Source organism: Canis lupus, chromosome 1, assembly GCF_003254725.2.
Source record: "Canis lupus dingo isolate Sandy chromosome 1, ASM325472v2, whole genome shotgun sequence".
Taxonomy (NCBI): domain Eukaryota; kingdom Metazoa; phylum Chordata; class Mammalia; order Carnivora; family Canidae; genus Canis; species Canis lupus.
In genome coordinates, this window is record NC_064243.1 from 110,053,337 (window position 1) to 110,078,603 (window position 25,267).

At 46.8% G+C, this 25,267-nt stretch overlaps 1 protein-coding gene across 2 annotated transcripts in view; it reads left to right on the forward strand.

Moving 5' to 3' along the window:
* Positions 1 to 25,267, forward strand: part of OPA3 (outer mitochondrial membrane lipid metabolism regulator OPA3) — a 73,883-nt gene that overhangs the window by 22,845 nt on the left and 25,771 nt on the right. Inside the window, exon 2 of one of the 2 annotated variants that reach the window (XM_025424646.3) lies at positions 21,311 to 24,755. The exons of the other annotated variant lie outside the window; for it this stretch is intronic. Within the exon in view, the coding sequence (XP_025280431.3) occupies positions 21,311 to 21,747 (437 nt within the window). The 3' untranslated portion in view covers positions 21,748 to 24,755. Of the gene's footprint in view, positions 1 to 21,310; positions 24,756 to 25,267 lie in introns of those variants that run through there. 2 annotated transcript variants of the gene reach the window in all.

The window sequence follows — 25,267 nt, forward strand, 5'->3', positions numbered from 1 at the left end:
AGACTGGGTATGAGTTCCGGCTTGGCCCCTCTCTGGGTATTGCTTGTCCCCCAAGCGTCCAGGAGCACATCCCAGTGTGTTTTCTGTCATCTTCTTCTACACCAGATGAAAGCTTTCAGTTTTGAGATTCAGCATCCCTGCGTTGGGCCTAATTATAACAACAGTGGCTACTCATTATTAAAACCTTCTGATGGAGCCTGGCAACAGTCTTGGTGGATCTCACCTAACCCTGCAGGTGAGGATTATTATTAAACCCATTTTATTAAACCTAGGGCGCTGTACAGGTGGCTCAGTCAGTTAAATGTCCAACTCTTGATTTTGGCTCAGGTCGTGATCTCAGGGTCATGGGATCAAGCCCTACATCTGGCTCTGTGAGGGTGTGCAGCCTGTTTAAGATTCTCTCTCCCTCAGGATGCCTGGGTGGCTCAGTTGAGTGTCTGCCTTCAGCTCAGGTTGTGATCCTGGGGTCCTGGGATCGAGTCCCGCATCAGGCTCTGCCTATGTCTCTACCTCTCTCTCTGTGTCTTTCATGAATAAATAAATAAAATCTTTTTAAAAATTATCTCTCCCTCTCTCCCCATGTCTTCTCTTTCTCTTTCTAAAAAAACAAAACAAAACAAAACAAAACAAAACAAAACAAAACAAAAAAAACAATGGGGGGGATCCCTAGGTGGCGCAGCGGTTTGGCGCCTGCCTTTGGCCCAGGGCGTGATCCTGGAGTCCCGGGATCGAGTCCCGCATTGGGCTTCTGGCATGGAGCCTGCTTCTCCCTCTGCCTGTGTGTCTCTGCCTTTCTCTCTCTCTCTCTCTTTCTCTATCATAAATAAATAAATAAATAAATAAATAAACAAACAAACAAACAAACAAACAACAAAAACAGGGCAGCCCCGGTGGCGCAGCGGTTTAGCGCCACCTGCAGCACATGGCGTGATCCTGGAGACCCCGGATCAAGTCCCATGTTGGGCTCCCTGCTTAGAGCCTGCTTCTTCCTCTGCCTGTGTCTCTGCCTCTCTCTCTCTCACTCTGTATCTCTCATGAGTAAATAAAATAAAATCTTAAAAACAAAAACAAAACTACAATATTATTAAACCCATTTTATGAATAAGGAAACTGAATCTTGGAGAGAGGGTGTTGCTGTAGCTTCATCCTGGGAACCTCTGAATCCTACTAACTCTTAACCAGCATGTTCTTCTGGATGAGGGAGCCCAAGGGAGTCCTTCCCACCTTCTCACCTTCCTTCCCAGGCCACCCAGGGAGGGGAGTCAGAAATCCAGTGACTCTTGAGGTCCCTATTCTTGGAACCTTGGAATTGTACCCAATTCTGCCTCCATTCTTGACTAGGAGATTTCTCCCTCTGTTGGGCACCTAGCTGAGGCCAAGACAGCTGCTCAGTTCACCTATTACATTTCTATATCTGCCACAGAAAGCTCTCATCATTTTTGAGGTCCACTGCATCGTCAGGGGTCACCTTGGAAAGAAAACATTCTGGTTTTTCCAAGAAAAAAGGGTTTTTCTCCTCAACATTTTATTATGAACATTTCAAACATATAGTAGCACTGAAAGATTTTTATTTTATTTTATTTTTTGAAAGATTTTAAAATTGAACACCCTCATACCAACCATGGAGATTCTCCCACTAACATTTTACCATACTTGCTTTATCACACTTTGATGCATTGGTCCATCCCTCTGTCCATCCATCGATCCATCTTATTTTTGATGCATTTCAAACTAAATTAGGCAGAATGCAATTTAATACAGAGAGTGAGGCTTGCAAGTCATTGGAAGGGCTGTGTGAATCAACTCTTGGCTGGGCCTCTAGATGACCCTGCAGGACTGACCCACCACAGGGGAGCTTCTGCCTTTGAGGCTGCCCACTTAAACATTGTGTTGAAGAACCCATAAACCAAATGCCATCCAGGGGCCAAAAAGCCATGGTGTCCGCAGAGTTGGTGGTCCAGCCTTGCCAGCAGAACCCAGCCGAAGCTGCAGTTGGGAGGCCTTGTCTAGCTCCTTCCATCTTGCAAATCCTGGATGATGCATCTCATTGGTCCCCTCTCTCACATCCTGGGCCTGTGTGCCAGGGCACTTGGGGAAGTTTCCTTTAGAGCATTGCAGTGTCATGGGACAAGAAGGTCCAGTCCCAAGGGACTGTTGCGTGCAGGAACAGGGAATCATCTTCTAGCAGTTGGGTGGTTTCCACATTTCATGACTGCTCTCAGCCTCACTCTGGCAAACATCCTTGAATGCCCAGCTTTATCTTCTTGGACCTGTTGCCTCTCAGGTACAATGAGGATGACCGAGGAGAGGCCTCAGCTCAGGAGAATTGCCAGGAAGGAGGAGGTACAGAGAGAAGTTCCTACACCAGACTGGGGTGGACTCAGCAACCTGGGGCCTTCACTCAGTCCAGGAACTTGCTAACAGAAAGAAATCTCCTCCTCCACAAAGAACTCTGGGTAAGGGTTTCCAGAACTTCATGCTTCATCTTCCCTGGCCGTTGGGCCTTCATCCTTACTCCACAGTCAGAGCTGGAAGCTTCTCTGATTAGGTCTGTTTTGCAGACAAGGAGCCAGAGGCCCAGAAATATAAGGTGACTTACCCAAGATCATGCCATAGGAACCCATGGCCTCTAACCTAGATTCTTGGAAAGGAGGAACCACTGGGTATGTCCCAAACCCTTAAAAACGGAAGGTTTAGGGGACATCTGAGTGACATAGTCAGTTGAGCGACTCTTGGTTTCAGCTCAGGTCATGATCTCAGAGTCATGGGATCGAGTCTCAAGTTGGGCTCTGCGCTCAGTGTGGAGTCTGAGATTCTCTCTCTCTCTCTCTCAAATAAATATATATTTTTAAAATTACCAAAAAAAGCAAAAACAAAAACAGTGAAAGGCATAGGAGGAAAAAGGAGATGTTGAGGGGAGGGGAGGATGCTTCACGGGGTCTGGCTGTTCCTGTTATATTTCCTGCCATCATCATATTCTGACTTGGTACTCTTCTTGAAGATGACTGGGAACTCCTTCATCTCAGCTGCGCAGCAGCACCGCTGGAAACCCCACATGCCATCCTGGAGGTCCAGGCCTCCGTGTGCATCACCAGCACCTCACCTGTGTGCCAGAAACAGCTCAGCCTGGGTTGCCCTGGGTCCCCGCTTGCCTCCTCACTCAAGTTCAGCTCTTTTGTCCATTTGTTTAATAGCTTTCCTGTTTTATTGAACAGATCCATGTTTTGCCATTAAATACTGAGCCTAAGTATATCCTAGCCTTAGGATATACTTAGTAAATCTGAGTCAGGATTTCTGAAATGGGAAGCTAAAACCGGATGACTTTGAGATGCCTGGGTTGCTCAGCGATTGAGGGTCTGTCTTTGGCTCAGGGCGTGATCCTGGAGTCTGGGGATCTAGTCCTGCATCAGGCTCCCTGCAGGGAGCCTGCTTCTCCCTTCGCCTGTCTCCCTGCCTCTTTCTCTGTGTTTCTCATGAATAAATAAATAAATCTTAAAAAAAAAATAAAATGGGATAACTTTAAGGATGTGGAACAGATTGAAAACCAGAGAATCTATGGGGTGGGAGATTGCATCCTACAGTAAGCGGCACAGGTGAGCTCTAGGGAGAGGAAGATATATGTAAAACCATGCATTGGAATTGGAGAGAAAACCCACTCAGATCTGGAGGGTGAGGGCCTTGGCTGCTGACAAGAACCGCCCCTCAACTTCAGACTGCAGACAAACTGACAGTAGTGTCTATCAGTTGACGAAGGCCATGGAATCGCACACAGTCCCCATCAGGCAGGAGAAGCAGCAGCAACGGGGCAGACGGAGGGACTGGCTCCCGCCCACTGGGGCCTTGGGGCAGCCAGTCTGCAGAGGGCCAGGCTGGCTAGGCCGGAGGGTAGAGAGCCGGCCAGAGCTGCGGCTCAGCTCAGGGGTCATAGGGCACCAGCACCGGCTGGACAGGATAGAGGCAGAGTGGTTAGTGCGATCCTCAAAAGCCCGTGCTTTCCAAGCTCTGGGAGGCTTCCCTCAAATAGGGTCAAGTGCAGCTCTTACCTCCCTCCCGGGAGCTGCTCCTCGTGCCCCTGCCAGTACCGACTCCTCTTCCTTCCTGGCCGGCTTGGTCTATCTGGTTCCGTTTTATTCTCACCCGTTTCTTTTATATTTTGTGGCTTTATTGAAGTGTAACTGACATACAATTAACTGCATATATTTAAAGTATTCAGTTTGATAAGTTTTTTTTTTTTTTTTTTTTAAGATTTTAGTTATTTATTTGTGAGAAAGAGAGTCCTCTTGAGCCAGGGGAGGGGGGCATAGTGGGAGGGGTAGAGGGAGAGAATCTCAAGCAGACTCTGTGCTGAGCACAGAGCCTGACACCGGGCTCAATCTCAGGACCCTGAGCCCATGACCTGAGCTGAAATCAGGAACTGGACACTTAACTGACTGAGCTACTCAAGCACCCCACAATTAGAAAAGTTTTGATCAGCATGTATATTCATGAAACTGTCACCACAATCTGGAGAGTGAACATATCTGCCACCCCCAAAGTATCCTTGTGCCCTTTTGTAATCAGCCCCTCCCCCTCCACTCCCCAGTCCCCTGGCAACCAATGATCTGCTGGAGATTAGTTTGCATTTTCCAGGATTTTTTTTTAAGGCTTTTATTTATTTATTCACAAGAGACACACAGAGAAAGAGAGACACAGGAGAAGCAGGTTCCATGCAAGGAGCCCAATGTGGGACTCGATCCCCGGACTCCAGGATCATGCCCTGGGCCGAAGGCAGGCTCTAAACCGCTGAGCCACCCAGGGATCCCGATTTTTTTTTAAGATTTTATTTATTTACTCATAAGAGACACACAGAGAGAAGCAAAGACATAGGCGGAGGGAGAAGCAGGCTCCTGTATGGAGATCCTGATGTGGAACTCCATCCCAGGACCCCGGGATCATGACCTGAGCCAAAGGCACTCAACCACTGAGCCACCCAGGCATCCCTGCATTTTCCAGAATTTAATATAATTGAAATTATACAGTATGTACTTAATTTTTTTTTCTATAAAGAGATGCTGGTCATTATACACAAGATCAGTTTTGCAGCTTATGATTGTAGATATGCAATTTAAAAACTCCTGCTCAGTGTCTCACCCCACCCCACGTTGTGTGTTCACCTCTCCTCAGAAGATCCTAGCCTTCACACCTCCTCACCCCTGTGCTCAGCCTTGGGTTCTAGACTCAGAGAGAGCAGGGAATGGCCAGGGTAATCCATCAGAGAATTGCCAGAGCAGGAGACAAAGGATTTCAAGGGAGAGGAGAGTGAGGGCTGGGTTTAGGGTTCCACAGATGAGTGTGGGGTCCCAGCACCTGAGCTGAAAAACGTTTCTCCATCTAGCTGGAGCAAGGCCCTTGGCCCCATTACACTGGCTGCTGGCAGAGCCCACCGTCATGCGGATGCACACTCAGCAGCAGCAAAGATTCCCGAAAGAGATCCAGAGACTCCTCAGATCCCAACTGAGATTAACATCCCAAGGACCCATCATCCTGATGAGGATTATTAAAAGTGACTTGTCATGTGGCCATAAAACCTTTGGGTCACCAGATGGTGCCAGGTACCACTCACATGCCTCTTGCCCTACAGGTCACCCCTACACTCCCCTTCTCAGAGTCCCAGCAGCCTGTAGATCAGCACCTCAGGGGTGGCTGGTGCTCAGATTGCATCCTCCGCTGTTAGTGGCTGAGAGCAGAGCAGGTCCCTGGCCTGGAAGCTGAAGGAAGCTCCTTGCTAAATGGGCCAGGCATGTTGGGGGGCAGGAGTATGTTTCGTGGTATCTTTCTATACTTTCTGTAAATCCATAATTCCTTTCTTAGCAAAGGAAGTAACAAACTCCTAGAGTCAGAACCGTGGTTCCAAGGATATACAATTAGCATTTTTCCATGTTTGTTGTAGAAATAGAGGAACAATCCATGTTTATTGTAAAAAAATATTTCAATATAGATAAAAGAGCACATTCTATGTACTGGTTCTCACTAATAACTAGACGTTAACTTTTGGTGTGTTCCCTTCGTTTCTTTTTTTTCATTCCCTAAGCCCTGTGAGTATTCACTCTGAGTCCAGTTTTGTGCTGGACAGTACTGGGGCCCCGTCCCGCTGTCCTAGGACTCTGAGTCTATTGGAAGAGACATACTCATCCCTAGATGGTGGTGGCTCCAAGTGGGCATCGCCAGGCAGGGGACCTTAGGAGTCTAGGAGAGACCAGAGGGACACCTGACCTAGCCTAGGGGTCAGGGAGGGCTTCCTGGAGGAGAGGCCCCTGAGCTGAGCCCTGTGATGAGGGAGCACATGTATAACAGTGTTTTGAGGGACACCTGGGTAGTTCAGCGGTTAAGCTCCTGCCTTTGGTCCAGGGCATGATCTTGGAATCCCAGGATCGAGTCCCACATCAGGCTCCCTGCATGGAGCCTGCTTCTCTCCCTGCCTGTGTCTCTGCCTCTCTCTCTGTGTCTCTCATAAATAAATAAATAAAATCTTAAAACAACAACAATGTTTTGAGCACTGCAAGTAGTTCAGCACATATGGAGGACTGGTAGGAGAAGATATGCTGATCATATGGGACCTTAGGTCATTTTAAGGAATCTGGACTTTATCTTAGTCAGTAGAAGCCATTGATGGATTTTAAACAGGAGAGTACCTTGATCTGATGTTCATTTTAATATGATGACTTTGAGTATGGAATGTGCATGAGGATGGGACCAGAGATCAGGGAGGTGGCTAGGCCAGGGCAGAGGACTGGAGAGCCAAAGGCAGTGCTTACCCTTTTAGCTTAGAGAAGTTGTATTGTTTTGTTTTGCTTTACGTGGAGGTGTAATTGGCATGCACCATTATATTAGTTTGTTTTTTTTAAAAGATTTTATTTATTTATCCATGAGAGACACACAGAGAGAGAGAGAGAGAGAGAGAGAGAGAGAGGCAGAGACCAGGCAGAGGGAGAAGCAGGCTCCATGCAGGGAGCCCGACGTGGGACTTGATCCCGGGTCCCCAGGATCACACCCTGGGCCGAAGGTAGAAGGTGGCGCTAAACCGCTGAGCCACCAGGGCCGCCCTATATTAGTTTTAAGTATAAAACAATGTTTTTGATATTTCAAGTATGAAACATAATGATTTGATATTTGTGTCTCCACAGTAAATCTAGTTAATACCTGTCACCATGTGTAGTTATACAATTTTTTTCCTCATGATGAGAACTTTTAAGATTTACTCTCTTAGCAACTTGCAAATTTGCAGGATAGTATTATTAACCGTAGTCACCATGCTGTACATGACATCCCCATGACTTGTTTTTTTATAACTAAAAGTTTGTTCCTCTGAACTCTTTTCACCCATGGGCCTCCCCTCTGCCTTCCGCTTCTGGCAACCACCCATCTGTTCTCTGTAGCTATGAACTTTTTTTTTTTTTTTTTTTGGCTTTTGTTTTAGATTCCACATATCATACAGTACTTGTCTTTTTCAGATGTGTTTCACTTAGTATAATGTCCTCAGAGTCCATCCGTGTTGTTGCAAATGGCAAGATTTTATTCTTCTTTCATGGCTGAATCACATTCCATTGTACATATATGACACACTTAGCACATTTTCTTTTTTTTTTTTATTTTTTAAAAATTTTTATTTATTTATGATAGTCACACAGAGAGAGAGAGAGAGGCAGAGACATAGGCAGAGGGAGAAGTAGGCTCCATGCACCGGGAGCCCAACGTGGGATTCGATCCCAGGTCTCCAGGATCGCGCCCTGGGCCAAAGGCAGGCACCAAACCGCTGCGCCACCCAGGGATCCCGCACATTTTCTTTATCCATTCATCTGTCGATGGACACTTATGTTGTCTCTATACCTATTCCTTAGCTTTTTGTTTTTTCTTTTTTGGTAGAGATTTTATTTGTTTGAGAGAGAGCATGAGTGGGGCAAGGGGCAGAAGGAGAAGCAGACTCCCTGCTGAGTCGGGAGCCTGACCCAGGGCTCCATCCCAGGACCCTGAGATCATGACCTAAGCCAAAGGCGGATGCTTAACCAACTGAATCACCCAGGCGTCCCTATACCTTGGCTCTTATAGATGAGCCTGCAGTGAATTAGTATTTTTTATTTCTTTGGATAAATACCCAGGGGTGGAAACATTGGATCATATGGTAGTTCTGTTTTCAATTTTTTTTTTTTAAAGATTTCATTTATTTATTCATGAGAGACACACAGAAAAAGAGAGCGAGGCAGAGACACAGGCAGAAGCAGGCTCCATGCAGGGAGCCCAACATGGGACTCGATCCTGGGTCTCCAGGATCACACCCTGGGCTGAAGGCGGCACTAAACCGCTGAGCCACCCGGGCTGCCCTGTTTTCAGTTTGTTTAAGAATCTCCATACTGTTTTTCATAGTGACTGCACCAATTCACATTTCCATCAACAGTGCACAAGGATCCCCTTTTCTCCACATCCTCGCCAACACTTGTTATTTCTTGTCCTTTATTTGTTGAGAGGTTTTTGATTACTGACTCAGTCTCCTTACTGATAATTGTTCTATTCAGATTTTCTGTTTCTTCATGATTCTGTATTGGAAGGTTGTATGTTTCTAGGAATTTATCCATTTCAGATTGTTTAGTTTGTTGACACATTAATTGTTTGGAGTAGTCTTTTAGTCTTTCTATTTCTGTGGTATCTGTTGTAACATCCCATCTTTCAGGTCTGATTTTGTGTTTGCTCTTTTTTTTTTTTTAAGATTTATTTATTTATTTATGATAGACAGAGAGAGAGAGAGAGAGAGAGAGAGAGAGAGAGGCAGAGACACAGGAGGAGGGAGAAGCAGGCTCCATGCCGGGAGCCCGATGTGGGACTCGATCCCGGGACTCCAGGATCGTGCCCTGGGCCAAAGGCAAGCTCTAAACCGCTGAGCCACCCAGGGATCCCCTGTTTGCTCTTTTTTTCGTGGTGACTCTACTAAAAGTTTTTCAATTTCTTTATCTTCTCAAAGAATTGGCTTTTGGTCTTACTTGTCTTTTATATTGCATTTTTAGTCTGTATTTAATTTATTTTTGCTCTGATCGTTATCGTTTCCTTCCTCCTGCTAACATTGGGCTTTCTACTTTTTCTGGTTCCTTGATGTATAAAGTTAGGTTGTTGATTTGAAATTTTTATTGTTTCAGGGCACGTGGCTGGCTCAGAGGAGCATGCAACTCTTGATCTTGGGGTTGTGAGTGCGAGCCCCATTTTGAGTGTAGAGATTACTTAAAAATAAAATCTTAAAAAAAAAAGGAAAATTTCTTGTTTATTGCTGTGAACTTCCCTCTTTGAACTGCTTTTGCTGCATCCCATAAGTTTTGGTACATTGTATTTCCATTTTCATTTGTCTCAAGGTATTTTTCATTTCTTTTTTGATTGCTTCATTGGCTCATTGGTTGTAGTAGCATGTTTCATGTTGACATATTTATTTATGAATTTCTCAGTTTTCTTCTTGTAACTGATTTCTAGTTTTATACCACTGTGGTCAGAAAAGATGGCTGATGTAATTGCAGTCTTCTTAAATTTGTTTAAACTTTTTTGTGGCCTAACATATGATCCTTAGGGTCATAGAAGGGTCTGAGTTGCACCTGGAAGCGGAGATGGTGGAGAATGTTCCATGTGCACTTGAAGAATGTGGGTTTTGTTTTTTTTTTTAAGATTTTGTTTCTAAAGTAATCTCTACACCCAGTGTGTGGCTCAAACTCACAACCCTGAGATCAAGAGTCACGTGCTCTACCAACTGAGCCAGCCAGGCGCCCCAAGAAGAATGTGTATTCTGTTGCTTTTGGATGGGATGCTTGGCTTGGGCAGGTTTTAAAAATGTTTCTGTTTTAAACATTACATTAATTACTAATGTTGTCAAAGGAGTACAAGTGCTTAGTTTTAAGAGTCAGATACGTCTGTGATTTATGATAAAAAGAAGAAAATGCAAGGGCGCCTGGCTGGCTCAGTCAGAAGAGTGTGCGTGCAACTCTTGATCTCAGGGTCGTGAATTTGAGCCCCACGTGGGGCATAGAGATTACTTATATAAATAAACTTTAAAAAAAGAAGAAGAAAACACAGCTATTTCCTTTCCCACCTCAATTCCTGCTCTCCACAGGTACCCACTTTAACTCTTTGAACTGTTTCTCGTATTTACTACCATATTCCTTAAAAAGGTGCTAACACTTCTAGTTTTACATTTTTTCCATTTTTTACTACCTGCTGACCCCCTAATATGGAAGATAAAGATTAAGTGCTTTTATTCTCCCCCATATTTAAAAAAGTGCTTCTTTCTCAAACAGTTAACTATCCCATTACATTATATTTAGCAGTTCAGTATTTAGTGTCACTGTCCTGACCCTTCCATCACCCCAGGCTACATGAGTAGCAGGTACAGTTAGTAGGTAGTGTGGTTACGATGACTCTTTCATTGCTCACAATGGAGTGAAGGCCCATATTAGGAGCACTTTCCCTTTATTTTACAAGGAAGCAGCCACTGTGTGCATGCAGACATGTTTCCAATAGCAGGGAAGAGGCACTCAGCCCTGTCTCGTGTCAGTGAGCTCCCGAGGCGCCTGGCCCCCACTGTGGAGGAAGAGGAGTCCTTGTCTTAGCAGTACAGTTTCCTGAGGAAAAGGTTACATTCCAGCCACCTGCAGTTCCACGCTCAGGAAAACACTTTCACAATAGTTAGCTATGGCCAAGTACTTCATTTTAATGGGCTCAGTGGGTTAAGATAGCCTTCCTTTCCCTTTTCCAGACTCCTGGGGACTGGTCAGCCATTGTGCTGTGACCTGAAGCCTCTGAGGTGCCCAGGGTCTGGAGCTTCAAGCCCTGGACTTGGGGTCTTGAGGATCTGAGTTGTCCCTGCAAGTGAACGTGATGGTTGCGTGAGAAGAGGGCCCTGGGCAGCAGTACCTTGAGAAATACCAGTCCCTAAAGCCAAGGAAAGGATACTTGAGACACATAGGGGCAGCCTGAGGAGTGAGGAACTGGAGCCAAGAGAAGCAAACACCTCCCAGAGCCATTGTGTTGAGGGGACAGATGAGATAGCATGAAGGGCGTGGGTAGAGTCAGGTGAGAGGAAGGCATGTCTAGGATCCTTGGCTACCTCCTGTGGACTTCTACGGATCAGCCCTTCCATTGAGTACCTGCCCTATGCCCCACCCAGGGCTGGAGACACTGCAGTGACAGAGTCAGCCCCAAGCCCTGCCCTCGTGGGGTTCACAGTCCAGTTGGGGAGATAGGTTTGTCACCATACAACGATTACCCAGCTTGGTTAGAGCTTTGGCAGGGGTCCGGGAGTCAGGGCAGACTTCGTGGAGGAAGGGATATCTGAGCTGGGATACTCTGTGATACAGAGGACAGATCGAAGGGAGCAAGACTAGGACACAAAGACCAGTGGGGAGACCAACAACAATTTTATGTAGCCCAAGGGCAGAGCTCGGACCAGTGGGTAGGACCTATTTCCAGGAATAAAATTCCAAACGGGAGTCAGGAAGAGGATGCTAATTAATTAACATTTGCTAAATTTAGCGATTTCTCACTTAGCCTCTCATTGCCATTCTCCCAATCCTGACGGTTGGATATTTTATAATAATTTACTGACAGGGAACTCAGGCTCAGCTGGCACATCTAGAGAGTGAGAGAGCCGAGATTTGAGTCCAGGTCTGTCTGACTCCAGAAGCCCTGCTGACTTCTATTAACCCTGGTCCTGAGCTGAGAGGTTTTTGCGTGATCTCATTTAGTTATTTCAGCAGTACTGTCCCACAGGTGGAAGTGTCCTCATTTTAAAGATGAACTAATAAGATTTGGAGTAGAGAGAAGAGCACTCCTTTACCCACAGCCAAATGGCAGAATGTGGCTGGTGTGCCTCTTTATCAGATGCACAGGCAAGAGGTGAAAGCAGTACCCAAGAGGGTGCAGTGGTGAAGTCCCAGCAGGGTGGCTGAGGGCTAAGGCCTAACCTGTTAGGCCGAGTATTGCCTTTTCCATGGCTAAAGCAACCTGTTGCTTTCTCTCCCTCTCTGGAAAAGCAGCATTCTTTTGATTTTTTGGAGGCAGGCCTGAACATCAAACTTTAGTAAAAGTATAAAATCAGTAACAGAAAAGAATGCTTTGACATAATTTGGATGTTTATAATGGCATTATATACCGTAAATATGAGGAAACTTCAAGGAAAGATGAGCTGTTCATCCATTCATTAAATACTCCCTAGTGCCTCCTATTTTAAGAAAGAGAATCTGCATGGTATTTTAAAATAATTTTACCCAGAATAAAAAGTGTTGTGATGAGGGAAGCCTAGGGAGCTTTGGGAACATAGGGCTTGTGTCTAATCCAGCCTGGGGATCAGGGAAGACTTCCAGGAGGAAGGAACACTCCAACTGAGACATAAAAGATGAATTGGGGTGAGGTAAGAAAAGAGGAGTGGGCGGGTGGTATCCTTGGCAGAGGTGAATTTAGGTGTGAGATAGAAAGGTGAGCAAAATAGCCATGAGTCCAGCCCTTGAAGAGCTCATGATCCAGTGGGGGAAATAGAGTCAACAAGTGACACTCAAGATTGATCAGGACTAGGATGTAGGAACCCAGGGGACATGTAACTCAGTCCTGAAGAAGGAAACACCTGAGCTGCATCCATGCAGGATGACTAAGAGTTTGCAGACAAGTAGTAGAGAAATGCAGCATAACCAATAGATAGTTCTCTAAAGAGATTAATACTACTCAAAGGTTAAAAAGAAAAACAAATTTCCATTAAAAGGAATGAAAAGAATGAGGCATCTGTACAGATCCTAACTATAGGATGACAAAAGGTTACTCATCAACTTTAGCCAGTAAATTTGACAATGCAAAGGAAATGGGCAGTTTTCTTGGGGAAACAGAGTTTAACAGTATTGACGCAGAAGAAATAGAAAATCTGAATAGTCTGGGTGCCTGACTGGTTCAGTCAGTAGAGTGTGCAACTCTTGATCTTAGAGCTGTTAAGTTCAAGCCACATGTTGAGTATAGATAGGGATTACTTAAAATCTTTAAAAGAAAGAAAGAAAGAAAATCTGAATAATCTTGTATCTGTTAGAGATTGAATCCATAATTAAAGACTTTCCCATAAAGAAAACTATGGACCCTGGGCACCTGGGTTGCTCAGTCAGTTAAGCTTTTGTGGGGGTTTTTGTTGTTGTTATTGTTGTTTTAAAGATTTTATTTATTCATGAGAGACACAGAGAGAGAGAGGGAGAGAAGCAGAGACACAGGCAGAGGAAGAAGCAGGCTCCATGTAGGAAGCCTGATGCGGGACTCGATCCCGGGACTCCAGGATCACTCCCTGGGCCGAAGGCGGATGCTAAACCACTGAGCCACTCAGGGATCCCCTCAGTTAAGCTTTTGATTCTCGATTTTGGCTCAAGTCATGATCTTTGGATTATAAGATTGAGCCCTGTGTTGGGCTCCTGGCTCAGTGGATTCTCTCTTTCCCTTTGCCCCCCTTCCCCTGCCTTATGCGTGTGTGCGTGCATATTCTCTCTCAAAAATAAATGAATAGGGATCCCTGGGTGGCGCAGCGGTTTGGCGCCTGCCTTTGGCCCAGGGCGCGATCCTGGAGACCTGGGATCGAATCCCACGTCAGGCTCCCGGTGCATGGAGCCTGCTTCTCCCTCTGCCTGTGTCTCTGCTTCTCTCTCTCTCTGTCATAAATAAATAAAAACTAAAAAAAAAAAACTACAGGCCCAGATGGCTTTGCTGGTAAATTCTTCTAAACATTTAAGAAAGAAACAATACAGGGATCCCTGGGTGGCTCAATGGTTTGGCCCCTGCCTTCCGCCCAGGGTGTGATCCTGGGGTCCCGGGATCGAGTCCCACATCGGGCTCCCTGCATGGAGCCTGCTTCTCCCTCTGCCTGTATGCCTCTGTGTCTCTCATGAATAAATGAATAAAATCTTAAAAAAAAAAAAAAGAAAGAAACAATACCATTTTCTAAACTCTTCTAAATAATAGGGAAAGTGGGGACACGTCCTTATTTAATAAGTCCTTACTTAATTCAATAGGATGCTAATAGCAAAAACCTAACAAAGTCATTACAAGAAAGGATGGCCAAGGTCTCTTGTGAACATGGATTCTCATATCCTTTTTTTTATTTTTTTAAGGTTTTATTTATTTATTCATGAGAGACACAGAGAGGCAGAGACACAGGCAGAGGGAGAAGCACGCACCCTGCGGGGAGCCCCATGTGGGGACTCATCCCAGGATCCCTGGGATCACGACCTGAGACAGGCAGGCACTCAACCACTGTGCCACCCAGTTGTCCCTCTTACAAGTTTTAGAATCAACTTGTTCCTAATTATAAAAAGCATGTTAGGAGGTTTACTGGGCTTTTTGAATCTATAGTTCAATTTGGAGAGCCTTAATAACATGAGTGAGTCTTCCAATCCATGAATAGGGTAATAATCTGTTTTGTTTGTTTTTAAGATTTTATTTGTAAGTAATCTCTACACCCAATGTGAACTCACAACCCCGAGATTGAGTCGCATACTACCAACTGAGCCAGCCAGTTGCCTCTTTATCTCTCTATTTTTTATAAGTATTCTTTAATTCCTCTCAGCAATATTTTAAGTCTTCAGGGTAGAGTTCTTGCACATCTTTTGTCCATATATTTCTATATGTTTAAAGAGTTTTGGTGCTATTGTGAATGGTATTTTAAAATCCATTGTCTAGGGACCCCTGGGTGGCTCAGCGGTTGAGTGTCTGCCTTTGGCTCGGGTTGTAATCCTAGCGACCCAGGATGGAGTCCCTCATCGGGCTCCCTGGGGAGTCACTTAAGTGACTGAGCCACCTAGGCATCCCAAGTGCTTTTCAAATAAATGCAAAAGGACCTTGCGGTCTTAGAATAAATCCCACTAGATCATGATTTATTATCCTTCTTATATATTGCTGGATTCTGTTTGCTAATATTTTTGTTTAGGATGGATTAGTTGGATTCTGGGCGCCTGGGTAGCACAATTGGTTGAGGGTCTGACTGTTGGTTTTGGCTCAGGTCATGATCTCAGGGTCGTGAGATTGAACCTCAAGTCAGGCTCCACACTTAGCATGGAGTCTGCTTGAGATTCTTTTTCTCCCTCTGCCTCTCCTGCTCATGCTCTCTGTCTCTAAAGTGAATGAATAAATCTTTAAAAAATGAAAAGAGAGCTATGCACTTTAATTTGTATGGTATTGAATGAGCTGGTTTGTCTCTACATTATTAAAATGTATTTATTGATTACCAACATTTTACTTCATTTTGTGATAAACCTCTTCTCTGCTTTTATTTACTGATGACTTCAAGAGTATCACTTGTGATTCCAGGAATGATAAGAGAAAACTGAGAGCTAATAGAACATACCATATGAGTCCAAAAAAACAAAACAAAACAAAAATCCCAACCCCTTGGACCATCTAGAACTTACCCAGGAGGCAGCAGCAAAGGAACCCACCGAGGACAAACAGTGAGCTCTGGCATTTTTCCCATCCAAGGACCACCCTAATAGAAAGATCCTCAACCCTGGCTGCTCTCCCAGGCTGTGTGAGTTAAATCCGCTGATGGATGAGGAGTACCGTCTCCCCATTTTCCGTCTTCTGGGTGAGGCAGAGTTCTGTGACTCAGCTGTTTTACTGCTGGAAAAGCTGCTATTGTAGGTGCCCTAAATGCCCATGGGCAGGGCATGGAAGGCCCAATTGGTCCATCCACATGACAGAAGACAACTCCTTGATAAAAAGAAGCCAAAGAAGTCTGTGGCAACACAAGAGATCTCATAGGCATAATGCAGAGCAAAAGAGGACAGAGCAGGGAATACAAATGATTAACTACAAAGAAATCAGAATAGGACTTAGAGTATACTTATAATCATCTATCATGGGAGGTCAGAATAGTGGTTTCTGGGGGTAATTGGAAGAGGGCTTGAAAGTGGGAGCCTTTCAGAGTGCAGAAATATTCTAGATCTTAATCAGGGTGATGCTTACATATTAAATTTTCTGCTGGTACCTAGCTGCTGAGTTGGAGCATAGGACTCGTGATCACAGAGTTCTGAGTTTAAGCCCCACACTGAGTATAGAGATTATTTAAATATCAAATTAAAAAAAAACATTTTTTTATTAAAGATTTTTTTTTAATTTATTTATTCATAGACACGGGGGGGGGGCGCAGAGACACAGGCAGAAGGAGAAGCAGGCTCCATGCAGGGAACCCAATGTGGGACTCGATCCCGGGTCTCCAGGATCACACCCCAGGCTGCAGGCGGCGCCAAACCTCTGCACCACTAGGGCTGCCCCCCAAAAAAAACATTTTTTAAGACACCTGCATGGCTCAGTGGTTGAGCATCTGCCTTTGGCTCAGGTCATGGTCCTGGGGTTCTGGGATCGAGTCCTGAATCAGGTTCCCTACAGGGAGCCTGCTTCTCCCTCTGCCTATGGCTTTGCCTCTCTCTCCCTGTGTGTCTCATGAATAAATAAATAAAATCGTAAAAAAATTTTTTTTAAATTATCCTGCTCTACACTTACTGTGTATTTTATAGAAGTTCTATTTCATTAAAAAGTTAAAAAAAAAAAAAAAAAAAAAGGGCAGCCCAGGTGGCTCAGTGGTTTAGCGCCGCCTTCAGCCCAGGGCCTGATCATGGAGACCCAGGATCAGGTCCCACGTCAGGCTCCCTGCATGGAGCCTACTTCTCCCTCTGCATGTGTCTCTGCCTCTCTCTCTCTCTGTGTGTGTCTCAAATAAATAAATAAATAAATAAATAAATAAATAAATAAATAAAATCTTAAAAAAAAAGAATGAATTTAGTGAGGTCACTGGTTAAAAAAAACTGCATTTATATTACATAACTCAGTTTTATTTCTATATACCAGCTGCCACCAAAATGAAAGTGGATTTTTTTTTTTAAGATTTTTTTTTATTTGAGAGAGAGAGAGAGAACATGAGCCGGGGCAAAGGGAGAGGAAGAAGCACCCTCCCCACTGAAAAAAAAAAAAGACCAACATGGGGCTCAATCCCAGGAACCTGGGATCATGACGTGAGCCAAAGGCAGACACTTAACCAGTGAGCCACCCGGGTGCCCTGAAAGTGGAGTTTAAAATGCTATGAATAATACCATCAAATAAATCAATACAAGGATGCCTGGGTGGCTCAGTGGTCGAGTGTCTGCCTTTGGCTCTGGGCGTGATCCCAGAATGCCAAGATCAGGTACCACATCGGGCTCCCTGCATGGAGCCTGCTTCTCCCTCTGCCTGTGTCTCTGCCTCTCTCTTTCTCTCTGTCTCTCATGAATAAATAAATAAAATCTTTAAAAAATAATCAATACATAACAATAAATACAATCAAAGAAACGGAGAGAAAAAAAATTTAAGCTACACCCAACATGGGGCTCAAACTCACAACCCTGAGATCAAGAGTCACGTGCTCTTCTGACCCAGCCATTCAGATTGCAAAGAAAATTAGAGACTAAGTGGAGACCAAGAGTACATTTATGGATTGTGGATTGAGAGACAACATCGGGAAGATGCCGCTGTCCTGGAAATGATCTGTAAATTCACTGGAATTCCAACCAAAATCTGGGACAATGGCTTTTAGCCTTTTGACTGTATTCCAGTTTACACACACAGTCACACACAAAACAAGGACAAAAGTTTTGTGAAACCATATTTGTCCTGACTACTTAAGATTGCCTTTGATGTTTTCTGTTATATTCTAGGGTGTTTGTTTGTTTTAATATCCATGAGCTTGGGTTCGTTGTTTAATTCCACATACAAGTGAGATTATATGGTATTGGCCTTTCTCTGACTTATTTCTTTTTTCTTTTCTTTTTTTTTTTTTCTGACTTATTTCTCTTAGCTATACACATCACTTATAAAAATAGGGAGTGGAGGAAGGACAGGCTGCATGGGGATAAAGTGATAATCTTTTCTACTGGGACTGAGGGCCCAATAGAAAATGTGTAGAAGGCAGCAAATTTCCAAGTGCAAAGTTCAGAAGAGAGGTGAGCAAGGTACACTTATTTTCAGATGTCAGGGCAATGATGCTAGCAGAAGGCAGGCTGGTGAGGGTGAGATTTGGGGGGCCATTTGGGGTGGACCTAAGGATCAGGGCCAGGTGCATGGGACCCTCTGACTTTCAGCTTTATAGTTTGATTACTTTATTTTCATTCAGTGTGTTACTTTGATTAATGAAAAGAATGGCATTTTTTTGGTGTGTGTTTTTGTCATATTTTAACCAGCTCCTGACTGCTGCCATAGGACAGCCACAGGGGCATGAGGCTGGGGTGGTGACCCGCTGACGCATTCAATGGGGATACTCTAAGCATCACCTGTGTGCCTGGCCTGCTGCTAGCAGGTGCCAGGGATACCCAGTGACTGTGACCATGGGGCTCACGGGGCAGCATGGGAGACAGACTGCAGACAAGTGACTGGATGACAAGACTATTCCCAGTTGTGATAGGTGCTCTGAAGGAAACAATGGCAGGAGGGACAGAGGTCTCTGAATCAGGAGGTCAGGGAGGGGACATTGGTCACAGCCAAGATGGAGTGGATGCGGGTATGGGAGATGTATGCTGAGAGGCCGTGGGGCAGGAGAACACCTGAGTCCCAAGTCTCTGGCCTGGTGACAGGATGGACGAAGAGGAGGAGGAACTGTCCAGTGGGCCAGGGAACCGGGGTCATGTCTGGACACAGTGAATGTGAGGCGTCTGGAAGGCATCTGGGGACCTGCTGGATCTCAATTTTGGCCTGTCCTGGCTCCTCATGGCTGCCCCCTTTCCATCCCCCCATTCCCTCATGGACCTTGTTTCCTGAACCCCAAATCTGGCTGCTGACCTAAGAGACTGCCATCAGCCCCTGCTCTGAAAGCCTTCTCTCTCTCACACACACACCCCCTACTTCATTTCCTATGCCTGCGTATGTGCCCCCACCCCTCGTGCCTACACTCAGGCCCGACTGCTGACCCAGGTCTTCGTGCTCTGTCCACAGTGCCATGTGGGGACATTCCCCCAGCAATGCCAGTAGAAGTGGTGCTTTACTTCGTTACCACTTTCCGGCCACAATGCCCTGTGGTCCCGGCGTGAAGGATCAGGTGACAGTTACAGGCCTGGCACCCTTGCGGCTGGGGTTTGGTCATCACCTCCCCATTTTACAGAGGGGGCTCAAAGTGGGCTGTCATTGCAATAGGCGGCAGAGCTTCAGGCTGACCCCGGCTTGACCTCAGTGTGGGAGGGGTCTGGACAGCCAGGACTCCAGGAACCCCACAACACCAGGGCCTCCATAACAGTTCGTGGTAACAGTGCGTGCCGCAGGGGCAGTTCTCGGGGGGCCCTGGGTATGCTCCTTTAGATCTTAACTGCTGAAGGCAAGCAGAGCTCCTCTAAACATTTTTGCTGCCTCACCCCTTTAAAACATTGAAAAGTTATATACCCTCTGGTGCATTTTCAAGGTGACAGCTAAAACTTCTGCATGAAATCAAGTAGATGCAGAGGATATAATTTCTGGTGTGTCATGAATATTGACATTTCCAAGCAGAGTTGGCGCCATCCTTCCTTGGAGGTATCTAATGCAGTCCCCATAACTCTTGTGATTTGGCGCCTGCTACTCTTGGTTTGAAGGGGAGAAAAAAACGAACCTTTTTTTACACTCAGAAATTTCACATTGTTCCTTGACCTTTGTCCTTGAACTTCTACTTACATTTCCCTTGCAGCATTCTTTCTAATAAAGTCTGTGTCAGCAACCAAAACATGTACAGAAATCCAAATTTCAATTTTTGTTTCATTTCTGGTGACCTTAAGGTTATAAATGTTTAAAAATATCTTCCTCTGAAATAAATAAATCTTTAAAAAAAAAAAAAAAAAAAAAAAAAAAAGGGCAGCCCTGGTGGCGCAGAGGTTTAGTGCCGCCTGCAGCCCAGGGTGTGATCCTGGAGACCCGGGATCGAGTCCCACATCGGGCTTCCTGCATGGGGCCTGCTTCTCCCTCTGCCTGTGTCTCTGCCTCTCTCTCGCTCTCTCTGAATGAATAAATAAATCTTTAAATAAATAAATAAATAAATAAATAAATAAAAATATCTTCCTCTGGATTTTAAAAATTATTAGTGCACACTTCACTTAAAACATTTCATACAGGGGATCCCTGGGTGGCACAGTGGTTTAGCGCCTGCCTTTGGCCCAGGGCGCGATCCTCGAGACCCGGGATCCAATCCCACATCGGACTCCCGGTGCATGGAGCCTGCTTCTCCCTCTGCCTATGTCTCTGCATCTCTCTCTCTCTCTCTCTCTGTGTGACTATCATAAATTAAAAAAAAAAAAAAAAAAATTTCATACATTATGCGTTTGTGTGGATAATTATGAAACATTGAAAGCAAAGCGCTGTTGGACACGAACCTCCAAATGAACTAGACAGCGATGTCATGTATCCTGGATGAATATGAATTACTGCAGAGGGAGTCAGGGTCCGGCATCAGTTCTGCCTTGGTTTTTTAAGACTCACATGCTGAGAATCTCCTGCACAAAGAAACAGCTAGGCAAGAAAGCTCTCGTTCCAGCAGTACCAGTCAGCTCATGAGCTTCTTTCAAGGTACGTGCCCTACACCTCACCACGAAGAGCTCACAAGGCCGTTAGCTACATCCTCAGGGTTGGTGAAAATTAAGGATGGGAGCCACCAGACCTGCCGAGAGGATGGTCTGTGGACAGGTCTGTGAACCCCTGTTCACAGTTGCTTTGCGTGCATTCCCACATTCCGGCTCCCCTTTCTTTGGAGCTAGGAGGTCCCACTACCCTGCAGCACTAACTCGGAATTAGGGGAAGATTCAAAAAGAAAGACAGGGCAGGGGTAGGGGGTATTGAAGGTCTGCCTTTCTTCTGAGAAGTGGGTTGGAGACTGTGTCAGGGGAGGAGGATGCTTGGCTGTCCTGCTGGTGGCTTGATGGGAGGAGCAGAGGGAGCTAAGACTCTGGCAATTAAGCCTTCACACCTTCCAGGGACTTTGTGTCCTGGGAGCTCCTTGTAACCCTACAGGGGCGTGTGTCTCCATCCCACCCCCAAGTCTAAGGATTTCCCCTCCTGGGCAGGGTTTCTTATTCCTGGATGCTTGGCAAAATCCTCTGGGAATTTTTAAAAGATACCTTGGGATCACCCCAGGCCAGTGACACAAGATCCCTGGGCTAGGCCAGTGCAGATCTTGTTTAAGGCAATGCCCCTGGTGATTCTGGCTGTGGTGTCCCAGGTGCTCCAGCCTGGACACCGAAATGCGGAGGGGTGGGGTTTGTAGGGGTCTCCTGGCGCACGACCTGACCCCTCTCTTCCCCCACAGTGTACCACTGGGTGGAGATGCGGACCAAGATGCGCATCATGGGCTTCCGGGGCACAGTCATCAAGCCCCTGAACGAGGAGGCTGCCGCCGAGCTGGGTGCTGAGCTGCTGGGCGAGGCCACCATCTTCATCGTGGGCGGTGGCTGCTTGGTTCTGGAGTACTCGCGCCACCAGGCGCACCAGCGTCACAAGGAGGAGGAGCAGCGCGCCGCCTGGGACTCCATGCAGGACGAGGTGGGCCGCCTGGCGCTGGCGCTGGAGACCCTGCAGGCGCAGGTGCAGGCGACGTCGCAGCAGAGCGCCCTGGAGGAGCTGCAGGCGCAGATGCGAGAGGTGCACGCCCAGCTCTGCATCCCGGAGCCATCGTCGGTGTCCCAGGCCACATCCACGTCCAAGGCGGTGTCCGCGTCCCAGGCACAGGAGCCTGCAGAAGTCTGAACTTGGCCGTGGTTGTGTGTGCTCTGATGTGGCCTTCTCCCCATACTCCCCGCTGCCTGTGCTGGCCCAGCGGAAATCACCCGGATCTTGATGGAACTTGGATTCAGTCGGCCCCTACCGACCAGTGGTACCTTCCACTGGGGCCAGCCCCCAGCCAGTGAAGGTGCCAGCGTAGCACCCTCCAGCTCTAACTCATAGGTACAGACCACGTGCCCATCGCTGCCCCCTCAACCACACTGACCTGTGAGGTCCTAGCCAGAAGGACAACAGGCTCACTCTTCTGGCAGAAGAGAAAAGGGACCCAGACTTGAGCTGAACCAAGCTGTTACCCCACCCTCACCCCCATTTCTGTGATAAATGTTACCCTTCCCTGGGCGCTCATCGTGTTCACTGGAGCACCCCCTTCCCTTTGTCAATAGGCACAGACCATTGTAAAGAAATGCGGTGTCATTCAGTGAACTTCTGTCCCCCTCATCTAAGATTGGCTCTAGCTGGTTTCCCCACTCTTTGAGGGGAATAAAGAAGGGATCCTGCCTTGCAGTGGATCCACTGAATGTTATATCTTCCCCCTTAACCTGATCTGTGGCACCCTACCGAGACCCCCAGATGACTATTCCAGCAGATTCCCCACCCCCCAGTCCTGCAGTCTGGCACAACCCACTGGAATGTCTGTGCAGCGCCTCTCCGGCACTGCCCTCCCAACACCACTTCCATGGGTGGAAAAATTGAACCTGCTCAGGCTGATCCAACCTGCCTTTCCGCCTGGCCCCCTGTCCTCCCTCCTCCAAGTCCCTGAACCTTTCCTGACATGTTGTTTCCTACCTTCCTCACTGTCTCCTTCAGTGGCCTCTCTCAGCGCACTGCCAGCCACGGATTAGATGATCACATTCCTCATGTTCCATCCAAATCTCTTGACCTGTGTGCCCTCGCCCTCCCCCACTGAAGCTCTGGACTGGTCCCACAGCCGCCTTCGTCCAGCGGTGCCCCCCTGCCTCCAGAGCCCTCAGCCCCATCTCCCTCCCACTGGGCCAGGCCACCAGTTGGTCCTAACCTTTATTAGATTCCCAGGGTGACCATAACATGACCACAAATGTGATGGCTTACAGCCACAGAAATGTGTTCTCTCACAGTTCCGGAGGCTGGAGATCTGGAATCAGAGTGTCAGCAGGGCAGCCCTCCATCTGAGGGGCATTGGTGGGAAGATCCTTCCTTGCCTCTTTTAACTTCAGTGACTGCACATCTCCAGTCTCTGCCTCTGTCTCCATGTGGCCTCTTGTGTCTCCTGGAAAGGCACCTGTCATTGGATTTAGGGCCCACCCTAAATCTAGGATGATGTCACTTCGGGATCCTTATTTACAGAGTTGGGGTTTTGTTGTTTTGTTTTCCCAGCTATGCTTACAGTCACAGGTTCCATGAGTTATCGTGTGGGAGCCACTGTTCAACCCACTATACCTCTGCACCCCAAGAGTATGCTGGGACTCTTGCCCATCCCACGGGATGTGTGGCCTTTCCCTCAGAGGTGATAGGAACCAGGAACCAGCCTTTGCTGCTGGGTCTCTTCCAGGAATCTCACTGATGCAGGAGGGCTGTGGCTCCCAGCAGTCTGCATTCTGTTCTGCAAACTGTCAATGCTCTATTGCCTGAGTAAAAGCCCGAGAGTGAGGAAGTCATCTTAAGGATGTCTGAGGACATAAGGATCCTCAAAATTGGTACAAGCCTCGTTAAAATTAGAGAAGCTGATGTGCACTAAATTAGGGCAGTCATCTTATGAACTCTTTCCCAGATTGGGAAATAAGCCGAGGGGAAGCAAAGGGACATGCCCAAGGCCACGAAGCCAATGAGGGACTGGCTGTCCATGGTAATAAGAGAAGTAATAAGTACATAAGAAGAATGGGGGCGAGGGCTCAAGGAAGGAGATGGGGAAGGGGTGCAGGGTGCTGGAAAGCGCCAGTGCTAGCCGAGGAAGGGGAGCAGGGAGGCAGTTACTGGGGAGGAAGAGTGGTTAGGGACCTACACAGAAGCCCAAGGCATTTCCCAGAGACAGTGTTGAGAGTGGGGCACCTTCAATTTCCAGTCCAAGCAGTCCCAGACCACACCCGAAATCTTAGCATTTAATGAGCAGAGTTAGATCCAAGATCCACCGTACCTGGCCAGGTTCCAAAAAACTGTAGGTGAAGTGGGAGAAACAGGCTTGCTCACCACTCTTTCCTTCTTCACCTCACCTCCAGGGGTTGGGGTGGGGGTTGGCGGGGTGATCTGGACACCACACCTCCCTAGACAGAAAACCAAGACACTGGGGTCCTGAAAGATCATTGTAATTCCTTCTAGAAGGGGAGGAGAAGCTGACCGTAGAGGGAGCTGAGGAGGTGGGTCCTGGGTGGAGGTGTCTTTAAAGTCAGAAGTGACCTTACTGGATAAATGAGAAGATGGCCAGAGATATCAGTGTGGATAGAGCCAGCTGAGCAGGCTTAGTACCCAGTTTCCATGGCTACTCCTGGAGGCCCCCTGTGGCACTGATCCGTCTCTGGAGCACAGGTTGCTGGACGTCAGCGACTGATGTATCCTCCCCTCCACCCATCATGTCAATACATAGTGGCCATTAACAGTATTTTCTCCATTTCATTCATGAGAAAATCAAGGCACAGAAAGGGGAGAGTCACCCACCCAAGGACACACAGGCAGGAAAGAAGCAGGAGTTGGACCAGAAGATGGACAGTGCACCAGAGCCCGAGGTCCTAACCCTTGCACCATCTTGACCCTGATGTGGCATCATTCTCACATCCCTGAGACTCAGAACTCAGCCCTGCGTGGCCTTCCATGAGGCAAGATCTTGTGGGATGCATGGGCTTCACCCACTGGGTGGGATCAGGGTGTGTGGAAATGCAAAGAATCCCCTCTCAAAATGCACAAGGCTGAGACCAAAGGATGGTTCATCACTCTGGTTTCCTGCTAAAGTTTTGTATACATTCTCGACTTGGGGAAGGGGGTAGAATAAATTTATAAATGAGGTTGGTTGTCTTCAAGTTCGTGTATTTTTTCATATGTGTGTGTGTGTGTGTGTGTATACACACACACATTTTAGAAACCCCATTACAACCTTAGAAAAAATGTCTTTGATTATTCTTTCATTCGAGAAACTTTCAGTTGTCCACTGTGTGCCCCAATCTGTTTTGTGTCGCGCTGGGGTCCCAGCAGTGAGCGGGACAGCTGCAACCCTGCCTTCACTGCTCTCCCAGTCAGAGAGGGGAAGAGCACATACAGACATTTGCTTTTCCAGCATTACCTGCCTGCCCCTCCATGACTGGGGAAGAAGGAGCCCGGCTGAATCCAGACCCTCCCCTTCCTGAGCACTCAGCACAAGCACAGGGGTAAAACACAAAACCCATGAACACTGGCTCCTAGAAGCCTCATACTGTCCCCATCCCTGGCTAGGCCCTGTTGTCCACTCTGTTGGTTTCCCATTCAGGCAGGCCTTGCCTGGAGAAAGCCACCCCTAGAGAAAGTGGATTTCAGTAAGCCC